Source organism: Thermobia domestica, chromosome 10, assembly GCF_964235325.1.
Source record: "Thermobia domestica chromosome 10, izTheDome1.hap1.1, whole genome shotgun sequence".
Classification (NCBI taxonomy): domain Eukaryota; kingdom Metazoa; phylum Arthropoda; class Insecta; order Zygentoma; family Lepismatidae; genus Thermobia; species Thermobia domestica.
Window position 1 is genome coordinate 138410962 of NC_137463.1, and position 21137 is coordinate 138432098.

A 21137-nucleotide genomic window follows, 5' to 3' on the forward strand; every position below is an offset into this window, starting at 1 on the left:
ATATTTCTCATCTAAATGTATTAAAACTCTTTGACCATAACGTTGTGTTTGAATCAATTTCCATAATGTTATTTCGTATGGTTTACCTTTTTCTAACTCATCTATGCGAAATAATCTCAATGTTTTAACGTCATTTTCTTATTCAAATAATTAGCCATAGCTTATTTGTTATAAGGAAAATGTTGGTTTATGAAAAGAATTCATAAAACCGCTTCCCATTTAAAATTTACATACAAAACTCAACAATTGGATAATTATCTTTTAGACCAGTGTATTTGATTTTTAATCCATCTTTAATGATCTCATCAATCATTTTATCTGTTAAGTGTTTTGTAAATCTAGGTGGAAGAAAGACCTTAAACTCTTCACATTCAACTAAAATGCTCTTTCCAAACTTAGTTTTAATCTTTTGCATTTTCACAATCTTATATTCTGTATCTAATTCTAATTCTCTTAATCCAATAACTTCTTTTTGCTAAAGACTTTCAAGTTTATTTAAAAGCTCAATATGACTCGCCATCGTATTTATTATATAGAAAATCAATTATCACTCTTTAATTTTTATCTTTAACAAAAAACTTTTTAATCATTTTTGCTTATTTTAAAATAGTGTTTATGGAAAACCTCCATAAACATTTCAAAAATACATTTAACTCTTTAAAACTCTTCTACAACTTTCTCATTCTTAGGGTCATATGTAAAGTTCTTTTGTCCAATTAAAATCTCATAGCATACTGTATTATCAGCCACAGCTTCTGCAAAGTCTACTACAATCTTTATGTTTGTTCTCTCATTTACCGATACATTCTTCCTCTTACTACAATTAATCACATACATTGGTCTGTTATCTATAAACTCTTTAGGATCATAGTACATTTCGGTATTACCACATGTTATTCTCTGAAATGCAGTATAATCTTCGTACAACTTAAAATAATCCCTGTTAGCAATATCTAAGTTTCTTGATTCTTTTGGAAATACCTCATTCCTTCCATTCTTAAGATAGATATTCTTTATCTTACAATGATCGAACTTACTTGCATCTGCTGTTTGTTTACCACTTCTATCAGTTTGGAACATTACAACTACGAAATCAGGCATATCAAATTGTCTAGAATTAAATTGAGTAGTAACATCGAACTCTAAGAAAGAACTTACGACAGTCTTCTGAACACACTGATAAGTATGGAATGAAAACATGATTTTAGGTTCTTTAAGAATATTCAACTTTAACTTGTTTTCGTAATTAGATTCGTATTCAATAATAGGCATTCTTATCTCCATATTCTTTATTGTTATTTTTCCATCATGAGGAGCTGTTGCACCTGCTCCTGTTCCAGCCCATTTGTACAAGACATCGTTATTGTTGTTAGCTTTTGTAAATGTTATTCCCAATCCACCTTTCCACATAACATCTTTATAATCACTTAAAAAGCCTGGAATTAATCTTAATGGATACAAAACGCTAAAGTCCTTTCGTAGACTAGGTTTATCATCTGTTTCAAATCCTGCTTGTTTTAGATATTCAACTTCTGGTTTGGAAATCTTTAATGTTCCAATAGCTGTAGATGTTATTCCAGGTAGTTCAATCTTATCTATAACAACTCCAAGCTTTCTATCCTCAATTTGAGAAAAGAAGAATGGTAAGAAGTTATCTACAAGTTTTATAGTATCATTTGCACCAAATGTTCCTCCAGCTGATGCACCAACAACTTCAAAAGTCATATGACAATCTGCTTTGTGTGGATGTATAAACCCATCCCCCACATCGAAATCAAACTCAATATCTTTGTTAGCTTCATTCAAATTATTAAATGTTCTTGTGTTAGGTTTAAAACTCTGTAACTCGTAACTCTCAATACTATCCATTTATTATAAATAAAATCTTGAAACAACGCTTTTATGGAATGTATCCAAAAAAGAATCATACATAATAACATTTAAAAATTTATAATCCCCATCCTAACTTAACCTTAGCATTCATAGCAGTACCAACTCCAAAAGCAGCTAATCGTTCACCAATTGACGCATCACTACTAAATGCTCTATTCCATGCTTTAGTTTCTAGTTCCTTATCTTCAATATGTCTTGACTCTGTATCTTTATTGTCTCTGTAGTATATATCGTGTTCTTTACAAGCCTCATCTAATGGGTTAATACCTTTATCACCTCTTTCTAATCTTTCTAATCATCGTTAGGAATAAATTGCGAAAGCTTATTATTAATCATATTCACTATACGTACTTTCTCATTATAAAAGTTACTATTACCAGCCTTTTCTTCTCCATCCATAACAATTAGCCTATCTATAAGCTTTCTCACAACATCCATCCATATATATTCTTTAGGTAATTCGTTGTATATTTTTATTCCTTCCCCAGACTTTGGTGTTTTCTTTCTTGTTGGTGTTGGATGTAAATATGGCTTAATATAATCATCCCAAATAGGCTTGATAATATTAATGTACTTAGAACCTCTATTAGATGCTACTTGTTTATCTCGATTATATTTTTGGAAGGCAGCATCTGATTCTATTATTATTTCCTTGTACTGTTCAAAATCATCATCATCATAATCTTCAATGGCTTTATTAGTATTCATCGTTAACAATTCCCATAGACCTTCTGTTCCTTTATAAGTTTTACCATTAATTATCAAACCATCACCACTCACTTTAACTTCAGAATTTCCTATCTTATTTATTATTCTTCCATCTTCCTCAACAGCTCTTATTCCAAATACACTATCATTTTTTACTATAATATTTTGTTGCAATCTTACCCCTTCGTTTTTATTAGATTTTTTAAAATTTATTTCATTTTTGGTTTTCTATATAATAAATATGGAGAATAGGCCTAATTATGATTTAATATATGCTCAGCTTAAACTTATTCACGAGGATCTTAAAGTAATAGAAGCATTACTAGAGAAGCAAGCTCTGTTAATAGAGAAGCAAGCTCTGTTAATAGAGAAGCAATAATGTTAAAGGAAAAAGAATTATTAATAACACAACAAAAAACACCTGATTTGGGTAGTGATAAATACGAATATGATAGTGATGATTATGACGATGAGTAAGTTTTACAAAAATGATTCAGTTTTAAAATGTGTATATGTAACTTTGATGGGTTATTGCCATAAAAGCCATGTTCTAATACAACGCGTAATATGTAGACAATGGTAGGAGTGTACATACAATGTTAAGTGTTGTATTAGGACATATGAAAATAAAAATAGTACGGAAATGATTTTAAAAATTTTTGTGAAGATAAAAAATTGAAGAGTAATAATAAGATTTTCTATATAATAAATAAGATGAGTAATTATAATAGATTTACTGTAATAGAGTTAAGACGACAATGGAAAGAGAAGGGAATCAAAAGATATACCCGATTATGAAAACATGAACTAATAAACCTTGTTAAACAACATGACGATGAACAAAGCAGAAGACAGATTAGAAATATATTCCCATTTAAACAAGAAGTATTTGAAGAACCAAAAGTAAAACCTGAATCAGTACCAATTGATGTAAAGCTCAAAGAAACGACAATGAAATCAAGATTAGAAACATGGGAATTCAAAACAGATTACAAAGAACATGATCCTCTAGAACAATCTATCACTTCAACAACGAAGGCTTTAATAAATAGACTAAACATCAGCTTACAAAAACATGGTTCGTTAACGGCTAATATTCTAATAAGCTGCCAATATAAGAAAGGTAAGGAAATTCTAAACTTTTACTTTAACACTAACAACAAAGAGGTATTCCAATCAACCAAACTAAATGAATTCATAAGTGATGCTAAAGAAATATTACGAGCAAGAATGGATGAGTTCCAAGCTAGAGGTTCTGGATGGACTCTTACAAATATAAACTACATAGAATTAGCTCTTAATAAATATGTACCGTATAAAGGATCATCATACAAAGAACTACCAAATGAAATCAAAAGAAAACAAGCTGTTATCAATGTAAAGAACAAAGATGAAAAATGTTTCTTGTATTCAGTTGCTTCTGCATTACATCCTGTTGAAAAAGACCCACAACGACCACCAAAGTACAAGCATATTGTTATAGACTTAGAAAAAAATTAAAAGGCATCAATTATCCTGTAAAACTAAGTGACATCCCAAAAATTGAAAGACAACTCGATATATCATTTAACGTTTCTACATATGATGATGATGGAAAATATATAGTGTACGTTTTATATCATACTAGAAACAAAAAAGACACCCATGTGAATTTATTATATGTAAAAAAAGAAAATAAAACACACTATTGTTGGATTAAAAACCTAAGTAGATTAGTAAGTAGTCAAATAACCAAATGGAGAGCTCGAAAATACTTATGTGATAGATGCTTGTTATACTTTTACTCGCAAAGTGCATTAGATAAACATTTAAAAGATTGTTCTACTCACGAAGCTGTTAAGATAGAAATGCCACCAAAAGATACATATGTTGAATTTCAAAACTACCAATATACGATGAAGATACCATTCGTGATTTTCGCTGATTTTGAATGTCTGTTACATAAGGTTATTTGATGTAAACAATGTTATCCGGAAGATGAATCATATACTAAAAAATATTAGCAGCACAAGCCATCTGAATTCTGTTACTATATTGTAAAAAGTGATGGAAAGAAAACAGATCCTGTTGTGTATAGAGGTAAAGATGCAGCTAAGAAGTTCATAAGAATGTTAAAGAAAGAAGCCAAACAAATTTCTAACATATATAAAGAAAATAACGAATTACCTTTAACACGTAAACAGTTAAAAGAGTTAAACAAATCCAAATCCTGCTCTTACTGTAAAGTAAAATATACGCCAGAAAACCACAAAGTTAAACATCACGATCATATAACAGGAGAGTTTGTAGCTGCATTATGTAACAACTGTAATTTAAAAGTTAAAATGCCTAAGATTGTACCAGTGATTATACATAACTTATCAGGATATGACTCTCACTTGTTTATAAAAGAACTAGGATGTAATAAAGAACAAATAGAATTAATACCTAATAACGAACAACGTTACATATCATTCAGTAAAAGAGTTGGAACTATCAAATTAAAATTTGTAGATTCATTTAGATTTATGGCATGTAGTTTAGACAAATTATCATCAAACCTAACGAGGGAACAAATGACTCACACACAACACTTCTACCCTAATGAAGAACAATTTAACCTTGTAACAAGAAAAGGTGTTTACCCGTACGATTATGTTAGTGATTGGAATAAGTTTAGACAGAAAAAATTACCACCAAAGGAAGCATTCTACAACAAACTTAACAACACACATATAAGCGATGAGGATTATAAGCATGCAAAGAAAGTGTGCAAAACATTTAAAATTAAGAATCTCGGACAATACCATGACCTATATCTAAAAACTGATGTATTGTTATTAGCAGATGTGTTTGAGAGAAACATGTCTTAAAGCTTATGGTCTTGATCCAGCTTGGTATATGACAGTACCAGGTTTAGCTTGGGATCCAATGTTAAAGATGACAAATATAAAACTAGAGTTACTAACTGATTACGATATGGTACTGATGATAGAGAAAGGTATAAGAGGTGGAATTTCGCAATGTAGTAAAAGATATATAAAAGCAAACAATAAGTATATGGAAGATTACGATGAGAATAAAGAAGATTCTTACTTAATGTACTTGGATGCCTACAGCTTGTATGGATGGGCAATGAGCCAATACTTGCCATTTAAGGGATTTAGATGGTTAAGTGAACAAGAAATAAAAGAAACAGATTACACAAATATACCTGATGATTCTGATACTGGTTATATATTAGAAGTTGATCTTGAATATCCTAAAGAATTACATGACTATCATAAAGACTACCCATTAGCACCTCAAAACATGTGTCCGCCTGGTTCAAAACAATCAAAACTGTTAACAACCCTATACGATAAGGAAAACTATGTAATTCACTATCGAAACTTAAAACAATGTTTGTCACTTGGATTAAAACTTAAGAAAATTCATAGTGTGATAGAGTTTGAACAATCAGATTGGTTAAAGAATTATATAGATTTAAACACGCAGATGATAACTAGAGCAACAAATGACTTTGAAAAAGACTTTTATAAGTTAGTGAACAATTCAGTTTTTGGAAAGACTATGGAAAATATTAGAAAAAGATGTAAACCTATAAAAATAGAATGTGACCCAACAAGAGTAGAAAAACTAATTGCTAAACCAAATTTTAAAGATAGAATTATTTATACTGAGAATCTATGTGCAATCACAATGAATAAAACAGAATTAACTTTCAATAAACCAATATATGTTGCAATGAGTATCTTAGATCTATCGAAATATTTAATGTACGACTTCCATTATAATGTGATGAAGCCAAAATACCAAGACAAATTAGAAGTATGTTATACAGATACTGATAGCTATATATACCATATCCAAACAGAAGATGTGTACGAGGACATGAAAAATTATATTGATTACTTCGACACGAGTCATTACTCTGAAGATAACAGATATAAGATACAACAGGTCAATAAGAAAATACTTGGTAAGATGAAAGATGAACTTAAAGGAACAATCATAGAAGAATTTGTTGGTTTAAGATCAAAAATGTATTCAATCAGGTTCGAAAAGGATAAATGTTGTAAGAAAGCAAAAGGAGTTAAGAAAAATGTTGTAAGTAAAGAACTGTCATTTAACGATTATAAAGACTGCCTGTTCAACCAAAAAGAATATTATACCTAGGTAAGAAGATGAATTTAATCGGAAGTTATAAGCATGATTTGTACAGTATAGAAGTAAATAAGTTAGCTTTAAGTTGTGTAGATGATAAAAGATGTGTTTTAGAGGATGGGGTAAATACTCTACCATGGGGACATTATAAGATGGAAGAGATGTAGTTTTGATATAAGATTTTAGATTGTAAGCTTTTAGATGTAAGTTTTTATGATTTTAAATGTCATAAAAGCCTATGCCCAGAGACAATACTCAATCTCACTTTGCGCTATCCTTCTGTGTTAAAGTGTAATGGTCAGTGGCGGCTTCATAATTTTTAGCAGTTAGGGGTGGAGGGGGAAAGCGCGCTCGTAGTTAGGTATGCATACTACTTTCGATTTCCCATTTGGTAGTACCTTTTTTAGGATAAAATATTGGGTGCAGAGATTCATCTGCGGTTGGAGAACTTACAAGGGATCACTGGCTAGATTCCGACTAAACAGCGTGTGCGATCTTCCAAATACAGAGGCGGACCTGGCCGCCCGGAAATTTCCGGGTGGGCCCCGCCCTCTGCAAAATCACTTAAGATATTGCTCGATTAATTGTAATTAATTCAAAACTCCGTTCTCATTCATAGTAACTAGTGGCCTAACTAAAAGACCACCAGTGCTGCCGAAGGGAAGCACTAGAGAAAGGGAACCCCTGCCCAACTCGTAGCTCTGTTTGTTGAAAAATCAATAAGACAGTAAAGAAAAGTCTCAGAAATACATATACTCAAAAATTTAATCTCGTCCATAATTTATGTATTCAATAATGTGATGTGCAATCGATAGCATATAAAGAGCATGGAGCGAGATTCTCTGACGGTAAAGAAACCGTATTAGACATAGAGTTGTTGGACGCTAGTGGTGGCGATAAATAATGGTCCCCTGAGCACAACGCTGATGTCAGAAAACGGGCCCGAAATCCTAGAAATCGACCCCCGAAGTTTCGAGATTAGCTCCTTTCTATTCACCAATGAAATATGTAGTTCTTGGGCGTGGGAAGTGGCACTGGAAAAGTGATCCCCTGGTAGTACTTGGTAGTACGCCGTTAGTGAGTGCAAATGTGCTGCGCTGGATGTGGGTAGAAGACTGGCCATTTCAAACTTTGATTTCGGGGACATTTTTGCTACTTGGCACATGTAGAAAAAGTATCGACCTTCATCCAAATTTTTGTATTTGCTCAGACCGTACCAATGCAGCACGAACTCTTCCCCAACAGCCTTCACTTCATCCTTGGTAGTAGTAGCCAGGTTGAACTTTTCTGCTTTTTCGCGTAATTCTTTGCTTTTCGTAAGTAAACGCAAGGCATTACTTTTTCCTTGCCCGTAGAATGATAATGTGTCACATCCAGTCATGGCATGTAAAAATAAAAATATTGATCTTTCATTTTTAAAGTGTGCTTGCAATTTCCTGATATCGAAAAGTTTGGTTGGCATTTTCATATAAATACTTAATGACTCTATTCCTTCCATACCTATTAATAGCATCAATAAATCTGTATCTTTTGCTATTAATATGGTGGGATTTCCACTAGCTCTAGCAATGGAGACTACTTCCTTCACTATGACGGCATCAGAGTCATCGGCAGCCACTTTTGTCTTGATCCCATAACGAAGGAAACGATCTGCCAGAAAAGCAATTAACCTTTTCTTATTGTTATAGTTGTACAAAAATTCTCTCTAGGTTACAGTACAATACATAGATGGCTCAAGAAGTATGTCAGGTGATGTTCGTTTGGCTCTTCGCTGATGTTCCATGTGCTTTGTTGTAGAGTATTCCGGGTATCCATCGAAAACGACTGACACATTTTTGCCGAAATTATCCAACACGTATGTCGAGTAATGGAAAAAATGTCGCTAAATGTCGACCCTTTATTCCAAGTGATGGAGTAAATTAAATTTCCACCATCAAGCACATAACTAGAGAAAGGTGGCAGATCTTCAAATTGAATTAGTCCCTTTTCAAATTCTTTTAAGATACTGGATTTCGTACCTTTCCTCATAGTGTAATTACTTTCGAAAAGTGAAGTTGGGAACGGACTTAGTTCGAATTTGAAATATTCTTTCAGTTTCCCACTTCCCTGTGAGGCACAAACAACTCGATTAAAAGCTGGTGTGGATATAAAGAGACTGTGTTTTCTGAAATCGAAATCCCACATTTACTGACAGAAATTGGCTTGATTGTGTTCGTGCGCTTTAACTTCATATTATCAAAGAAACAATTCTTTACAGACTTCAGCAATTTCAAGCCAACCTCGTAAGCTTTGTCACAATTCAGAGTATCGTTTGTAACGAGCCCAGTGGCTACGCAAACGAGCGCGCTGTCCTCAGGGCGGTTGAATGGTGAATGCTTTCGAATCCAGTCGACAAATTTTCCGATGTTCTTCAGATCTCTTTCTCAACGGATTATTCTCAATTTAGTGTGTTGCTCGCTACTACCCTTTAAAATGCCAGTGAACAACTGAAAAGACTCACTGATGTTCAAAAATTTAGGAGCACCATGAATGAATTTTAGTAACGTATTTTTGCTCAAACCTCTTCCGTGAGTGAACCCACCGATCGATTTCATATTTCGCATGAGTATTTGTTCTATGCACATGTCAGGGGAAATTCCGGAGAAAAATTGATTTGATCTTCTTACAGTAAAAAGCACTTCATTGCAAAATTCTTGAAATTCTTTTGGATCCAATTTATTCTCTAACTTTTTCATTTCTTGGTAATATAAATGAGCTGCTTTTGCGTAGGGCAAGTGCCGGCTGAATGGAAATAGGGAAACATTTCACAGACTGCATTCAAATGAAGTTGCCAATCCCCAGTTCTTTCTGCGATGAGGAATCGGAAAACATCAACTAAATATAATTCTTGCACCCACAACTTTGCAGTGCTATTTCTTTCCTTCAAAAGCTCAATATATGCTTCAAACTTCGTAATGGCATCGTGAACGATTTGTGAAGATGAAGCTTCCTCTGTACTCAACTCTCCTGAAATTAACTTGGAATAAACAGTAGACACTCCTTCATTCAACAAATATTTGATCTCATCTTGATCTGCAAGAACTATCATAAAGAAGCTTGTGTTAGCATATATGCTCGAACTGAACGGGCATATGGCTTCCCAGACAATAAATGGGGCACTGTAGCAGAACCATATACAGTTTTCCAAAGTTCACTGCCTTCCATAAATTTTCCCATACATCCCAGGAAAGACATCAGTAGGTGAAATCCGCCAAGACGAACAATGATGTTATTTAGATCACTCTCTTCACCTGCACTAGCCACAATCTCAGCAGCTTTAAATATAGTGGTTGATCAAACGTCACAAAAGCCCTCTTTTTCAATTTGACACATTGTGTTGCAACAAATGAAAGGGCAGAAAAATAGCAGAAGGGTTACTAGGATCAATGTGTACAAAGGGCAGTGCTAAAATATAGGATGTTACGTATTCTCTAGATTCATCGTTCAAAATACGGTGCATAAATCCGGTCCACCCAGGAATACGTTCTGTGTTTGAAACAAATCAACTGAGCCACAAGAAATTGAGTGGAGAACCGAAAAGTTTAAGTGGAGCGAAGTTGGAATAATCTTCAACAGCAATTTTTCCAAGCCCGTTTCGACTTCGCTTGCCGTAGCTCAGCACTGGTATTGAAAACTCGCCACTCACTGTCTTCTGAGAAGTACCTCGAGATACAGGAACATCTCCTGAGACAGCTTTTTGAGGAGCGATGCATTTTATTCCACCTAAAGCATGAAAAGTAACAAGTTCATCCAAAGTCCTGACATTGATATCGGCGTTGTCAAACGCATACTGAACAAAAGCTTCAGGGTCAATAACTGGTGCCTCACTTTTCAATAAAGACTGTTGATAAACTTCAATATCATAGTAAGATGGACAAAATCCGAGGGAGCTCAATATCTGTACAAGATGTTTTGAATCATACAATCGTGTAATGTACAGCCCTAAAGTAGTAAGTATCGGCGAAACAAAAGATCTAGGTCTGCATATGCTAATAATGACGTGGTTCACAGCTTTTCGCTTGCGTTGAATTTCGACTGATGAGTCCACATATTTTCTCGATTTTTAGTTACTTCGTCCATGAAAACTTGTAGGGTCTTTGGCACAAGATTAAAACCGCCTTCAGCAATTTCTGTTGGGGTCGGATAATATTCACAATCGAAGGGTTTTTTCTCAATCTCTTCGCGAATGATACTCGCAGCCATACGAATAATTCGCAGTTTTTCTTCTTCTGGATCAGACATTCGTTCTGTATACCACCTTTCTGTAATAACTTTGTTAACAACGGAGGTCATGGTGAATATTTTGGTCTTTCGAGGAGTGGAAGAAACTGTTAATCGATCACCAAAATGCAAGGATAACTTTCGTTCCAAATGTTTTTCAGAATAAACGTCCTCGACGTCTGACAATTCTCTTAGTTTAGTCATTAACTCGTTTAGAGAAAACTGTACATCATCACTGTCTTCCATAAATTTGCAAAGCTTTTCAGAAGCCGACGAAACCGCAATAGGTCTACCAGCAGATGTATGAACATTACTTCTACCAAATTGGGTGCTACAGCTAACATGATAACGAGCTTCAGCGGCAACCAAGTCTATTACTGATCGCACTCTGGCTGCAACAATACTTCCAAATTGAACATTTCTCGCATCAGCCCTTCTCAAAATGGAATCTCTAACTTCAATAGTGCGTACTTCACGAACATTTTTCCGTCCCTCCAAAGACAAAGTACTAGTTAGAGATTCCATTTTGAACTAGGTTCGGAACAATAAAAGCACTGAGCTTTAAAATCAAAGTGTACATTATCAGACCTGCGAGTCCTTGTAGACGGTTGATCTTGCAACTTTTTAGCCAAATGAGCTTTAATACTACTCTCTCGTGTATAGTCCTTTCTACATGAAGAATGAACAAGAATTGGTATTGTTTGTTCTTGTAATACAAGGTATAATGAATCGCCTCTCTTCAAACTGGCTTCGATAAGAGACTTCTTACCTCGTTCACGCACTTCACTCGTTTCACCTTCCTTCAAACTTCGTTCACACACCAAGCACCTCTCCATGTTCAGCTGAACACTTTTCAAACACTGATTACAAATCTATATATATAAAAGAGAACGTACAAATCCTTTGTTAGCTCATCACGCTAATACGGCTGAACCAATTTCTTTCATTTTTGGGGGGTTATTAAGATTTGGACCCTAGATGGTTTTTATCATATCACTTTAATTTTCAATTACCAGTGTCTTGAGATAATTGACCATTCAAGTGTCCATAACGTACAAATCCTTTGTTAGCTCATCATAGCTAAATCTAACCGTATTTATATGCAACCCACATGACCGTGTCACTCGGCGGGTTAACATAAATGACAGGCGATATAATGTTAACATTTACTGCAATCTTCTATGGTTTTTATCATATCACTTGAAAGCGAAAAAGTAAAAATTATCTAAGTAACAAAGTTTATTGCGTTCCGGGGTGACCCCAGCGAAGCGGGGTGAACGCTGCTAGTTAAATATGTAATACACAGTAGCGCAACTTTCTTTTGAATGCCTAATAAAATGAGTTAACCCTAATAACTATATGTGACTTTCGAAACTTTCTATCGTAAATAATTGTGGCTTTTGCATGACAATTTAGCTGCTTCCTTATTTTTGTTTACACTGTTATTTTTTTTTAATTATTTTTATCTTGATGAACAACGTTATGAGTATTAACGCAGTCAATAGTCTTGTTTTTAAAGTTGCTCGCAAGCGTCATCTGTGGAAGACGAGGAAAAGAGCGCTGGGTCGACTACAAGTTGATGGTAGCGCATATAAGGGCCACTCACGGCTACTCTAGGAGGGAGGGCCCGAACATCAAAAAGGAATTTTCAGAAAAATTTCCCGATTTTCCCTAAATTTCCCTTTTTTACGTTATAGGGGCATGCTCAATATATTATTTGAAAGAATACATAATTCTGCAGAGAATGACGAATCAACTATGAAATTCACACGAATAGAACTCTGTGTAAAAATTTTTCATCGTAATTTTCTCTATTCACTGTATGTATATTGCACTTGCAAACAGGATAGGTAAATATTTTATAATGACGTCATTAAGTAATATATGGAAGTGGTACTTGCCATGAACATTACCAATGTTCTAGAGTAGTTCATAAGGTACATTAGGATCATGTGCTCGCACCCATGGCCGCTCTACAGGGCTCAAAACATACAAAAAGGGAATTATTGAAATGAAATTTCTCGATTTTCCCTAAATATCCCACTTCTCGTACGTCATAGGGCCATGGTCAATATAGAATTTGAAAGACTACATTATTCTGAAGAGTAAGACGTATATACCATGAAATTATAACGAATAGTGTTGAATCTGTAGGTACTTAAAAAGATTTCAAAGAGGGCTTGAAAGCTACATGCTTTGTAGGGTTTAGGGGGGCCTGGGAGGGTAAGCGGGAGGGGGAAGGGTGGAGACTTTTCATCATAAACACTACTTGAATAGTACTATCGAATGGGAGTGGTCTCGTTTTGTAACTAATTTTGTCTTCTAAACCCCCCGTTTTTGGCTTTGTTGACTGGACTATGAGTGTTATTCAAGCGAACATTACAAGACAATACTGTAATGATGCTCGTCAGTAAGGGATAACGCAATATATTTGATATCGAATAGAAGGGACGTGAACCCAAATATGTGGAGCCCGAATTCCTGGGTGTTGGGTCACGGGACCGATTTCTAACATCACCGCTGTGTTCAAGGTACCTGTTCTTTTCAACATCACAACTCTCGTTCCAACTCCATGTCTAACAGTTTCCTTACTATAGGAGGACTTTCATGAAATATTTTCCATGTTCTTATCCAAGAGTACCAAAGACATTACAAAACTGTGGGAATTAACAAGATATTAGATTGGGACAATTTTTTAAATCGTATATATAAAGTACACAGGAAATAATGAACCAGAATATTTTTTTTTTTTTTTTTACTTATCATTTTTATTTTATTTTTGTACTTGTTTTCAAAACTCGTGTAAAGGTGGTCTCCATTGCTGATGCAATCATGGTTTTTAAAAAGTTCGAGTCGATAAAGAGGAAAGGGGATAGCAAGATGGAGTTTCTAATTCGGTATATCTAACAATAGTGCACGAATATTGACGGGGGCTCATTTTCAAACATTGTGGAAAATTGGGGGCATGCGAACTTACTTGCGCTACTAATTGTAATATTAAAAATAATTTAATTTGAATTGTATTTATGCGTGTATTATGTGGAATAATCCATCCTAGGGAAATGTATGGATTACACAGGTCATATGGGTCTTTAGCTTCCTTGTTGAGATATTTCGATCTTTGCTCGACGAAATCCAGGGTAGATTAAATGATAGATTCACAAACTACAAAAAAATAATCTTTGATGCTTCTTGTCTTGATCGTCGCCGATATACTGATTTACTAAATGAGGGTGTTCCAGAAGGTGCTTTGCAGGAGATAGCTAAAAATGTCTAGTTGAGCATGAAAATTTGAAATCTGAATTGTTGAATTTTGCTAAAATAAAAAAAAAACCTCCGGAAAACTGTAAAACTACTGTGATAAAGCAAATAATAAAGACTGTACAGACATAGAACCCGACGTAGATGTTGTAGAATATGACAGTTCTACTAAGTGTAGTGTCTCGGAGGGCGAAAGTGAACCCGAGGAATGCATTGTCTCTTTTTCAGAAGGCCAGTCTTATAAGGTGTGCAACGAAATTCATCCGTGTAACCAGTGTTACTTATGTTGCTACAGGTTGCTACTAAGATATAACATGCATGTTTCCATCTTCCAAACATTGTTTACTGTATACAAATATTTGATAACTCTTTCAGTTATTCAAGTATCGTGTGAGCGATCATTCAGTTACCTTAAATTAATTAAAACTCGTACACGTTCTTCTTTGTCAAATCATATTCTGGAATCATTTATGCTTATGGCCATTGAAAGGGATGTTCTGCAAAAAGTCTCTAATGATCAAATTATCGATGAAATTGGTAAATCTTCTTCTGTCCTTAAAAAAATGCTGCTGTAAAAGTTGATTTAATAAATAAACTTCATTACTCGCGTGTTTTGTAACAGTTGCAAAATACATCAAAAACATGACTGACAAATGCATTAACACCTCTGTGTAGTCAATAAGTATGCGAATTTTTACATCAAACATTTGTGCTGTCGTTCCGTTTTTCTTGATTTTTGTAGGGTGATTCCTAACTGCTGTTCGTAGAAAAAAATTAGGCTGTAATGCTAATATATTGTAGTAATGTTCCAATTTAATTAGTGTTTAAGAAGTCAACAAGAAATTCCTTATCATCAAACTCAGTGTCCTTTATCAGAAATGTTTTAAAACCGTTTCTCTACACTTTCTGTTTTCAAAAGTTACTTCCTTATTTGTTATCTCCGTAATTGGATAGTTACTCAGTAAACAAATCTACAAAGATAGACTATTATATAGCACAATAAAATTAAGTTTATTATAATTTATTCACTCATTTGCATGTACTATTCATGAAAATTAAATCCCTCATAATTTTGAAGATGGAATCGTATCATATTCAGATCTATTTCAATATAAACAGTCGTTGCACATGCACGATTCATTGCAAAGATTTTCAGACTGTAGAAAATAAAGAATGTGAAATAATACTTGGCTACATATACGCATACACAACTTTACATTTCGTGAGCGCGGGGGTTTAGCCATCCAAGTCTCAGCTAAGGGTTCATTCCTAAAAGGGCAGTCCAGACTTCAGATCAACTCGGTATTCATCAAGGCCCGTAAGCATCATTCTCCGGTTGGGCCCTTTTACTCCCAGTCCGCCTCTGTACAGTGTAATGATAAGAAGTTTTCATATCTACATTTGTCTTTCTCTCTCTCTCTCTCTCTCTCTCTTTGTGTGTGTGTGTCTTTCTTGACATTTTCTTACCATGCTTTGCATCTTTCTCTCTCTCTCTTTCTCCCTCTCGCTCTCACACAGAAACACCATATGTGCGTGTGCTTGTTCCATAGTTAAAACCGAGCTAGTTTTGGCGGCATGGTGACTAGCCCGATCGGAAAATCTATTCAATTGGGAATTTCGGTGTCGTGTTTTTCGTTCTGTGGGGGTAACATCTACAGTCATAGTCACCTCTGAAAGAAATACTGTTTAAACGCAAGGAGATAAGTAAACTCTCTTTTTTGTCCTCTGCATTACGAAGTCTCAATCGAATCAACGATACATTACGGGTTCGAATCCTGGACCTAGCCACTATGGTCGATAAGTTAAGCCACATCACCCGGCTAACGTGATGACCGTTTCAGCTCTAGCATGTTTATTCTATCTGTGCGAATTACAACAATATATTTGCAATTGGAAAATCACGAGTGGATTTTCGGAACAGATAAATATTCAGAAATGATTGAAAAATAACTCCCTTTTCGGGTATTTTAAAAGAAGACTATTTATATTGGTTTGACATAAAATTTTCATTTCCATCATAATTCAATGTGTTTTATTCACGTTTGAAATGTGAAACATGCAAGGTTTGCTACATATATAAGGAACATCCAATTTTTCTTTTGAACAATTGTAACTTTTCATTATGATACAGTTTGGACTTTTAATATGGGCTGTTTCTAATAGAAATTTAGCAGTAAAATTGCACAGATTATTTTTTCTCTGTTTTTTGTTCAGTTTGCATTAGTAGTCTGAAATGGAACATAAGGTCTACGCTACCTACTTTGTTTATTATAATGTATTTCGGATCAGTGCATTCAATGAACGCTACCAAATATGCAACCGAATAACGCGGAAACAAAGCATGTGAGTTAAACTTTTGACATTATTCTAGATGTGCCTCGGAGATCTGTTGTTCGATTGGAAATTGAGTGTTTAATTTGATAACCCAAGTTTGCTATTTATTTTGAAAGAGATTAATGAATGTTTCAAGCATCCTCCATATATTCGAATAGCCCTGAAAAATATATAAAAAAACAAACAAATGTTACTTCTATATTCCTGTTGGATTTCTGGAAATGGAACTTTATAATGTTAGGTTCTTCTTTTACAACGTTTAAATTCCATATTTTTATCTGTGCTCCCTTTTCTTTTTCTTCTTCTCTCCTATTTTTTCTCCCTGTCTCCCTTCTGCACCTCCGGGCCCGCGGTGGCTCAGTGGTAGAGCGTTCACCTCTGGTGCTTGGGGTCCCGGGTTCGATCCCAGCCCCCGCCAAGTGAACTTTGTGATGGACAAACACCGTGTGCGTGGGTTTTCTCGGGGTTCTACCGTTTCCTCCCACTTTCTTCATTCCATAATTTCATTCATTACTCATCATCGCCGTCTCCTTTAGCCTAACCGGCATAACCGTGGGACGTAAAACTCAAAGATTTCATTTTCATTTTTTCCCTTCTGCACCTGTGACTAACAGACATCCATTGGTTTCAATTTTTCATCGTGTGTGTGTTTAAGTTTCTCCCTACATCAACTTACGAATCTTGTTTCGTCTTGGTTTTATTCTTTCATTTTATCGATACTAACACATGTACATTTTGAAATTACAATTGTGCTCATGTTGTTTGCTGATTTTAGTATGGGAAAGAGAAACGGGAGAGAGAGAGGGGGTTTCTTTACCAAACACGATTCAGATAAGAGGGTGTATAATGGGTGGCCTAGCTGCAAGCCATTAGCTCTCAATATTTTTGATGCGGAGTGTAGATGAAAGACAAGCTAAGTGGAATTATTTCATATGAATCATGGCCGTACTTAGGAGTTTTTTGAAAGAGACGGAGCCAGTGTCGACCTCGGGGTATTTTCGAGGGGTCTACTTACCTGAAATTTATATACTAACTTTACAAACTTAAATAAAGAATACTAAGTGGATCGTTGCGACATTAATTCGCGTGTAATATTCAGTTCTATACCATCTCGCGACATACGTCTTTTTTATTATTATCATTATTTGAGTGAAATTCATGATCGCTTGGGTCTTTTTCTGTACAACCGTCACATTAACAACGGGACCGTACGAGTATTTTCAGAAATGTAAAACATACCATTCGCGTTTTCAAGTTCTTAATAAAATGACGAAACAAAATATATACTTTAAAAGTAGAGGTAATTCTTAACTATAGAAGTAGAGGTTTGGGGAATGAATATTTCTCCGATCGTCAAGAAAAAAGAAATGCTCTAATTATATGAACATGATTTGGAGATGAACGATGAGAATTAATCCTGAAAGTGCTTCAACATTCCGATAAAACATACAATTCTTGGGTATTTTTGTAATACAATTTCTAGAAAAGTGACCGTTATTTTTGGAGAATGGTGAGTCTTGAGGAAAATACAATAACCCTGCTCTTTTAGAATGGTTCAGTCTATTTTCTTTCTGAAGTTAGCTATTTTCGAAAAAAAATAGCCAAAAATCGAATGAAGATGTCTCTTCGTAAGCTATTTCTCGAAGTTGACGGCAGAGCTCCCTTGTGGCTAAGTAATAGCGTACGCACGTATGACGTGGGAGACCCTGGTTCGATTAGCGGATATGGTTTGAAATCTGCGTTAAGCTTAAATACATTTCTCATATAGCTTCGTTGCTGAAAGGGATGCTATACTCAAAATCAAATTAAATCACAATCGAAGATAATGGATGGGCTTAGCACAAATTAGATCAGTGATGACGAATTATGTTAATGGGGAAGACAATTACGATCTTACGAAGAAGAAATCGTTACTAATTATGTCCACGTGCACGGTATGAGCAAATTTTAATTCGATTACCCAGTTATACTGTATGTTAATATACTGCATTTGTACTAAATGCCTATCATATTTTTCTTTCCATTTCACTGAAGTACGTAACCCGTTTAAAATCTTTTAAATTTATATAACGCTGTTTGGGTTAAAAGTTTGATCTGCTTGTATTGACGTCTCCTTATAACTACAATGAGTTAAAAAGCACAACCAGCAGGCTTCTAAACGAAAGGTAAAAGTAGCGTGCTCAGTGCTAGTACATAGAAACCCGATTAAACCTTTTGGGTGCCTTTTTATAATGATTCTGTTACATTAATTTGATGCGAGTGATTGACAAAATAGTTGGAAGTTTAAGATTTCTGAAAATGACTGGTATATTTCTATAGTGAATATAATACAGAATATGATACATACATTAAATAGGCCTCTTCATCTTTTCCAAAACTTTTTTTTAATTTTATCTTTCACTGTTAGACAACTAATGAACATCTGAAACACTCAAGTTTAGTTTTCTCATATTTAATATATTTATACTTTTAGGACATCAAATTAGACACAACAGACAGGATAAGAGAAGAATTAGAGGTTGGAAACACCATCAAACACCTGCAAGAAGTATTCATGAACAACCATTTGGAAGCTGCTGTAGCTAGTGAAAATCAATACAATTTGTTATTTGAATGTATATAGTGTGAAAAAGTGTGCGTGTACATGAATAACTGCCAGCTCGTCTCAGAGGAACAGTTGAATAAGTACTTTTAATAATAATATATTTTTGCTAATAAGTGAAAAGTTGCATAAATTGATACTACTTTATCTCTTAGCGTTAAAAATATTAATTAAATTGTTAGTCATTGATAAAGACATGTATAATTAATGAAGTGCCTGCTTCAGCATATCACTTCTAATGGCGTTTGTTGCTAATGGAATTTGCAAAGAAAACTATAATAATTTTATAGCATTAGCATTCACTCTTTCAATTCTATGTTTTTGAGTATTTCATTCATTTCCTTCACTTTACAATTTATTTCTCTAAATATATTTTTGTACTAAGTTATCATAAAGAGAAGTTTTCAGAAACAGTGATAAACATTCTGTAAACCACTCTTATAAAACGTTTGGTTTTATAATGCTAGTAGATCTTTTCTTAATTTTATAATACATCACTAGTTCGTAGCTTAACAAATGTGTCATAGCATGGAACTACAAATATCGGTGCTAAGTGTATCATTCCTAAGTGTGTTCAGACTCACTCAAGGGGTCAATGGGTTAAGAAATTCACTGGTGTATTTTCTTAATAACTCAACTGGAACGGTATTAGTACATGCTATCCTCATAGGAGACTCAAATTCGAATTGTTCTCATTCTGTCTGACATAATAAAGGATATAGACTCGAAACATTTAAACGCATGTAATATCAACAACTGATGCTACTTTTTCTTTATTTTGTAAGATATCAACAACTTTTTTTCTTATTTAAACATTGGTAACAAACGATAGAAAGGAAAAAACAGGAATAACAAAACAATATATATTACTTAAAATCTCTGATAGTTTTTGTATGAAGCAGATTCAGGATGAACTTAGAAATAACACAATGAATCTAAAATAGTGAAAACTTTCTGATTCCTTGTATATAGTAACATGGTTCTTATGCCTAATAGCATTATAGAGACATATATGTAAGTATTTAAATGGAAATATGCGTAATTTCACATTACTCGATAATATAAATCTATCTGACTGTATAAAAAAGGACATCATGTACACTCTTGTTTAGAACATATTCCACGTACACTTGTCCGTCAGCGGAAGTAAATCAAATAAATGTGAATTTTTACTAGGAAACAGCATTATTTCTAGCTAAAATACAAGTTGTCCTACGGACTGTTGTAAGAATATGCTCTTTTAAACAGCTTTGTTTTCAAGACATTTTGAACAAAATTGCATTGTACATTTTTGAATGTGAAGTAATATTAAATTCTTTTAATAGTATTAGTCATGTAAGTGTTATGTCCAGACAGCAAGCGTGTTTCTGGGAAAATAGAATCATATTGAGTAGTGGATAGAGACGAGTAGTATGAAGGCATGTGTAATACAACCTCTGTGATATTGACTACTAGAAATAATCATTGTGGGAAATATTAACAAAAAATTTAAGGGATTTAAATTAACAATGAAGGATTTGATGAAAATAATTTATCATAATTACTGTCAGAAAAAGGAACGATTAGAATGAAAATTAACTTCAAAATTAATCAATTATTGTGGGAAGTTATTGTTTTCGAATAAAATCGTTAATTAATTAAGATTGTCATAAAATTTTCGTAAATAAAGAAACAACTTATCTATGAAAGTGTGTCTCTTTTAATTTTTAACCTTTTTTTTTTTTGTTTATTAGTTCCGTACTAGTCCAGTCAAATTACATAAAAAAACGGGTCAAATCTAGACATTTAGAACAAAAAGATATGACCTTCTGGAATTTGTTCGCGATCTCTTCCTCATTAACCTCCAGAAAATCCAAAAAAAGTCCAGTTGCGGGTTTTCGGCCATTTAGAATAAATAGTCCGATATCTTGGATGTATCATATGCACTAAGTTT

The 21137-nt window shown here is 34.1% G+C and overlaps 1 protein-coding gene across 1 annotated transcript in view; it reads left to right on the forward strand.

Moving 5' to 3' along the window:
- The window catches only part of LOC145662734 (uncharacterized), a gene marked incomplete in the record, with an annotated part of 1843005 nt that extends 1822126 nt beyond the window's left edge, over positions 1 to 20879 (forward strand). Inside the window, 1 exon segment of the mRNA XM_081728599.1 lies at positions 19076 to 20879. Within this exon segment, the coding sequence (XP_081584725.1) occupies positions 19076 to 19188 (113 nt within the window).
- Between the last annotated feature and the right edge of the window lie 258 nt (positions 20880 to 21137).